Source organism: Apodemus sylvaticus, chromosome 8 (genome assembly GCF_947179515.1).
Source record: "Apodemus sylvaticus chromosome 8, mApoSyl1.1, whole genome shotgun sequence".
Taxonomy (NCBI): Eukaryota; Metazoa; Chordata; class Mammalia; order Rodentia; family Muridae; genus Apodemus; species Apodemus sylvaticus.
Genome location: NC_067479.1, coordinates 71,968,602 through 71,974,624, shown reverse-complemented (window position 1 = coordinate 71,974,624; position 6,023 = coordinate 71,968,602). Strand labels below are relative to the sequence as shown.

The 6,023-nt window shown below is 51.8% G+C and overlaps 1 protein-coding gene across 1 annotated transcript; it reads right to left on the bottom strand.

The window, feature by feature from the left end:
• Positions 1–170: 170 nt before the first annotated feature.
• Ripk3 (receptor interacting serine/threonine kinase 3) lies at positions 171–3,849 on the bottom strand. The gene is made up of 10 exons (XM_052191396.1): positions 3,625–3,849; positions 3,259–3,402; positions 2,843–3,152; positions 2,304–2,458; positions 2,151–2,197; positions 1,774–1,941; positions 1,600–1,667; positions 1,034–1,375; positions 881–941; positions 171–400 (listed from the first exon to the last, which is right to left on the bottom strand). Exons 1-10 carry the CDS (start codon positions 3,642–3,644, stop codon positions 255–257), a joined length of 1,461 nt encoding a protein of 486 aa, XP_052047356.1. The 5' UTR covers positions 3,645–3,849; the 3' UTR covers positions 171–254.
• Between the last annotated feature and the right edge of the window lie 2,174 nt (positions 3,850–6,023).

Genomic DNA, 6,023 nt, shown 5'->3' with positions numbered 1-6,023 from the left:
ATCTCCTTCTCCCCGCACCCCCAGGGCGGGCAGCTCCTGGCTGTTTATCCCTGATGCCCTGGGTTGACACCTTAGACTCACACGTAGTTAGCACTTTATGTTTACTGACTTTTCCTCCAAGAATGTTGTGAGCTGCAGAAAGTGACAAAGATTGTCTTAGCCAGTCCAGGTTTTGCTTAGAAAGTGCTTTTATTCCCACGTTAACCAGAATGGTACATTTCTTGCTTCAGGCTCTTGCAGGTATTCTCTGAAGTCTACTTGTGGAAGGGCTGCCAGCCCCTGCCCCTGCCGAACTGTTCTGGGTCCCTCTTGGGAAAGGCAGTTCTTGGTTGTACTGCCAAGTAGTTGTAGTTTCCAAACTGCACTCCAGAACAGTTGTTGAAGATGACAGACTGTGTCCCTTTAAGAGGAAAAGGAGGTGGAGGCGGTGAGAGGGTTCAGAGGTTAGATCGGCGGCGAGGTGAACAAGCACTTTGGGGCGAGGGGCAGCGACACCTTGTGTTCACCCTGGGAAATGCAGACGCAGGGTCTTCACCTGCCAGCCACAGTGTCCCTGTATGAGCTGTGCTTCTTCAGAATTAGTCTTGTAGAAGCTCAAGGGCATACATAGTGCCTGCTGTGTGGGTGTCTTTGATGGGAGACTGTCTAGACTGCCTTAGCAAGAAAGGAACTGTGGGGGATCACAGGCTTGGCGCCGGGAAAAGTCAGCCGACCCCGACTCTTGTTGGGTGACCTCAGTGGGATCCTCGTATATTAAACGAGGCAGATTGATCTCTAAGCCTTCCTTCCCACCTCCAGAGTAGCTCGAGTCTATAGACAGGTGCTGAGGAAGCAGGTGATGGGAGAGCCGGGAGAGTGACAGAGGATGGAGACTGGGTACCTGTCATTGGATTTGGCTCTGGGGTCCGGGGGTACCAAGGAGTGTCATGTCTTCCATCTCCCTGCAAACAACACAGTGTTCTCAGGCTTTCTGTTCAAGAGGCTAATCTCATCACCATGGTAAGAGAGGATGCTCTAGTCTTGCCAGTCTTACCTGATTCCTTTGGGGGTCGGGATCTGGAGTCTCAGTAAAGACCGGCCTAGATGTTGTGCCTCTGGAGGGTACAGTCTGTGGAATTTGGGGAGTACCGGCCACCGTGTCAGAAGATGCCCTTGCTGGTGGAGCATGCTCAGTTGGTGCTCCCTGTGTTCTCCTCTCAGAGAGGCTTCTGCAGTTTTCGGAAGCTGGTCCGGAGGGCTCCTCCAAGTGCAGGTGGTCCAGCATCTCAGAGACTGAGGCTTTCCTTGGGCAATCCATTTCTGCACCTCTTTGGCTTGACTCTCTGGCAGACAACTTTCTGTCACTGTTTCTATGCTGAGACAGATACTGCTTTACCTGCATGGACAGGAAGGCCTTGTTGTCAGGAGCTGGGGCAGCCAGAGTAAGCCCCAGGGGATAGTTCCTTGGTCTCTGGAGACTAAGGAGTAGGTTGGGCTGGATGGGGATGACGGTCGGTCAAGGATTAAATAATGATGGCCAGTGGAGAGAGACTGGCTGGCTAAGGGAGCACTTGTGCCATCCCCGAACAGTTCCTGGGTGGAAGGCAGTGTTAGACTCACCTCAGAGACAGCAGCATCTACCTTGTCCTTTACCAGGGTGTAAACTTCATTGGTTTTTGGTTCGCAGTCTGAAAGACAACAGCGAGCTGCATTTGAGTCGAACTTCTTTCCTTGGAAAAGCTCCCTGCTGAAGACCCCAGCCTATCCTAGCGGCCAGGGACATGGCTAACTCACCCTGGAAGGATGGCCTGTCTTTGGCCTTGGAACTCCAGCAGTGCGTCATTAACTCCTTCAGTCTTTCCAAGCCAGGAGTCTCTGGGCTGTCTGGAGGCAGCTCTGTCAGCAGAGGACGAATCTGCCTGTCACACACTGCTCCACGGACTAGTGAAGTCTTGTCTACCACTGGAGTTAAGGATAACAAAAGGAATTCATGAAATGAGGAGACACCCCATTCTAACACGGACAGGGGCAGGGAGTCATCAACGAAGGAGGTGAGGTGGGAAGAGGGTAGTCTTAGGAGGTCGGCGTAAACGGGAGGGCCCGGGGCGGGGGGCTTAGGTGCTCGGGGAGCTTTGGGCACCTGAGCTAAGAGAATCCATTTGGAGTCTTACACTCAGCTTCTCTTCCAGCCAGCACTGACCACATGAGGATCCCAAAGCTGTGCAGACAAAGTGGAGGCTTAGATGGTCTCTGGTGAGACTTCTTTCCCATATCATACCCTCTAGAAGGGCCCAAACAGGTATAGAAGTTTCAAGTGTGTTTACCTGTACACATCACTTGCTTCAGAAGCCTTCGTGTTGACATTTTCCAACAGCTCTGGGGCCAAGTAAGCTAGGGTACCCCCCGAGTCCCTGGATTCTCCTGATCCTGACCCCGACTGTGACCCTCCCTGAAATGTAGACAGGCCAAAATCTGCTAGCTGGAAAGGAAAGGGAAGGAAAGGGAAGGAAAGGTATTAGATGAAGGGAGCCAGAGATTTTCCCTCTCTTGCTCCACCCCCCTCCCCCCCAGAAGATGCAACCTCAGCTTTTTGGAAGGTGGTATGGAGGACAAGAGGAAGTATAGAGTCATTGAGACCATAGCGGGAGATCTGAGTTACGATGGGCAGGCCTGAGATAATTCAGCCTGGGTCCATGAGTGGCTGGGTGGGGGATGTTAGGCCTGTGGAACTGACCTGGGTGGGGGGAGGGTCACCTGGTATGACTAGAGATAAAACTCCTGGTGTGTAGTCTTGTATTCAGAGGAACAGGCTAAGGGTACTTAACACAGCCCCAAGTCTGCAGTGGGTTGTAGATAGACTAACCTTGGCGTGGAGTTCTGGGTCCAGCAGAACATTGGAGGGCTTGAGGTCCCGGTGCAGGAGCAAAGGGTTCAGGCTGTGTAGATAGCACATCCCCAGCACGACTTCCTCAAGCAGGCGACAGAGGAGAGGCCAGGGCCGAGGGCATGCGGGCTGCAACAGCCCTGAAAGAGAGCCGTTCTCCATGTATCTTGTCACCAGAGCCTGTCCGCACACGTAGTCCCACTGGAGGTCCTCAGTGACCCCCAGCAAGAGCAGAATGTTATCATGCCGGAGATTCACCATCGCCTTCACCTCCCTGGATATCTTCTTCCTACGCGTCAAAAAGGGGGCCGACGTTGGATTGCGCTCTGGAAGATCCCAGCCTTGCCCCATTCGGGCTTCTTGACCACACTCTGCCTACAGCTGGGGTCACTCACGAGTTCACGATCTTGACTGCTACATCATAGTTCCATGTGCTGTGGTGTGCCCGGAACACGACTCCGAACCCGCCTTTGCCCACAAACTCCGGGTTCTTCAGTTCTTCGCAGCTCACCGGAGGGACCAATGACGCCCCAATAGGCCTGAGAGAAGGTTCTCGTCCAGTAGGGGGCCCATCTCCAAGTCAGCTCATCCTCTGTCTCCCAAGCTCCGCGATTCTGATTCCGTGACTGCTGTGTCTAGCCTCCCCACTGCTGCCCGCCTCACCCCCAGCTTTGTCCCCTGCCTCAGCAAAGGCGTCCTTTGAGCGCGTCCCCGGGCAACTTGTGTGGGTGTGCCAGAGGCACAGCTCACTCCCCACTCACCATAACTTGGCAGAAGACATCGGGAGCTAGCGGCTTCCTGCACAGTTAAGTGTGTTAAGTGTGCACAGATGGAGCTGGAACCACGACGTCTACGGCTGAGAGAGTTTGGACTGAGAGGAAGGCAGGGTCTGCAAAGGGGAACAACCAGTTGGTCAAGTCACAGAGGTTCAGGCCCCGATTCCGCTTCCCAGGTCGCTCCCCCGGACTTTGAATGAGTGACTGAACAACTTCCTTTTTAAAGCCGGAGGGTGCGATCCCGCCCCCCTGGGGTGGGGCAGGCAAAACCTTGGGGCTGTTTCCTGTGCACTTGCCTCGAAACGGCTTCCACCTGGGGAGTAACTGGGCACTGGGCGTGCCACAAAAGGAGTCCTCACCATCCAGGAACCATAGACTCCCCAGGGCAACCAGTTTCTCTTGGACCCTTGAGCTCCACCGCTTGCCAACCACATTTTGCTGAAGGGAGGATGGAGATCAGGAGGAGTTTATGGTCTTAGGCTCAGCTTTCCTGAGATCACGGAGCAAGGTGCTCCTAGTAAGGTTTGTCTTGGGCCTGGCTTTTTAAATCTTAGCTCAACCGTATTTTCTTTTCTATAGGAAACCCAAGTACTTATAGTTTAAATAGCTTGGCCAAGTAAGTATGGGAATAGTTTAGAACTGAGTTCTGCTCCACCAAGCTAGCCCTTATTTATTTATTTATTTATTTATTTATTTATTTATTTATTTATTTTTGAGACAGAGTCTCTCTATGTGGCCCTAGTTGGTTTGGAACTCGATTATACAGACCAGATTGACTCACACTCCCAGAGAGTCATTTGCCTCTGCCTCCGGACTAAGTGGACTAAATGCTGGGATTAAAGGTGTACGCTACCATGCTTGGCTTATTTATCTTTAAATTTATTTATGTGTGTGCACGTCCATGTATGTGGGGAGGGGTGGATATCATAGCACACACAGGTGTGTGTGTACGTGCGCGTCAGAAAACAACCTCAAGTGTTGGACCTAATCTTCCTCCCTTGTTTGAGATAGGTTCTCTGCTGTGTGCATAATGCTATCTAGCCTGTGAATGTCCCAGTATTCTCCTGTCTCTTATCTTATTGTGGAAACACTGGGAGGGCAGACGTGGGCTACTGTCCCCCGTGTCACTTGAGTTATGGGGATATGAGTTCAGGTCTTCATGCTTGCACGACAAGAGCTTTGCCTACTAAGCTGTTCCCCCCTTTATCCCCTCCAGCTCAAGTTAGCTTATTTTTGCAAATGCCTCTGGGCTATATAAGTATACCAGTAGTGTAGGCGGCAGCCCCAGGCATGAGACATGCAGCAGTGCATTAAAGGGCCTGTCTCTGAATTCCTGCCCAGCACGCAGCACGAGCAGCTGCTAAGTAGGGAAGTTCCAGGATCGATCCCAGGGCATTGTAATCTGGGTAGGCGTGCTGGCCCTACAATAGAGCTCCTGCCTTTGTGATGTCTACCTTAGCAACTCCGACTCCGGGCTTCTACCCTTTCCCTTGTGTGGCACCTTTGGCAAGTAAATAGTCTGATTTGTGCTTCGGGCAAGCGTAGCAGGTGCTCTTGATGAAGGCTTTTCAAGACTCCGGAGTGTCAGAGTGTTGGGTAACAGCACTGGTGGTGTACACCTCTAATCCCATCATCCCAGGCCTCGGGAAGCAGAGGCAAGCAGACCTCTAGGACCAGCCTGGTCGAAAGGAGTTCAAGGTCAGCTAAGGCTGCATAGCAAAACCTTGTCTCAAAATAAATAAGTAAAAACAAATTTAAGGTAGGGGCTGGAGAGATGGCTCACCAGTGGAGAGCAGTGGTTGGTCTTCCAGAGGACCCAGGCTTGATTCCCACTACATACATGGTGGTGCACAATTGCATATAACTACAATTCCAGGGGGATCTGCCACCTTCTTGCGTCCTCTGTGGGTACTAGGCATACATGTGGTCACAGACTACATGCAGATAAAACAAAAAAATCAAATTAAATCTGAAAAGAATTTAAAAGTAGACCACAGATACTTTATCGCTCCGTGGCACGGAGGCTGGAGGTAGACGTAACTGGATTCAGCCGTAGCGTTCAGTCCTTAATAGGAAGATCCAGCCTCAAGCTCACACGCTGGAGCAATTTCACTGCTCCCTGTTCCTTCCTCCCAGGCTCAGTAAGCCCCAGTTCCCCCACTCTCCACTGAAGAACACTTCAGATGCCTTATAAAAGAGACATGCCATTAGTCCCAATACTCCAGAGGCAGAGTTAGGCCAGCCTGGTCTACAGCCAGGGCTACACAGAGAAACCCTGTCTCAAAACCAAACCAAAACCATATGCCATCCTCTGTGACTGGTCTACTTCATTCAGACACAGAAAGGCTTTCTCCTTTCGAACGTTGTGATGACAGTGTTGTGAA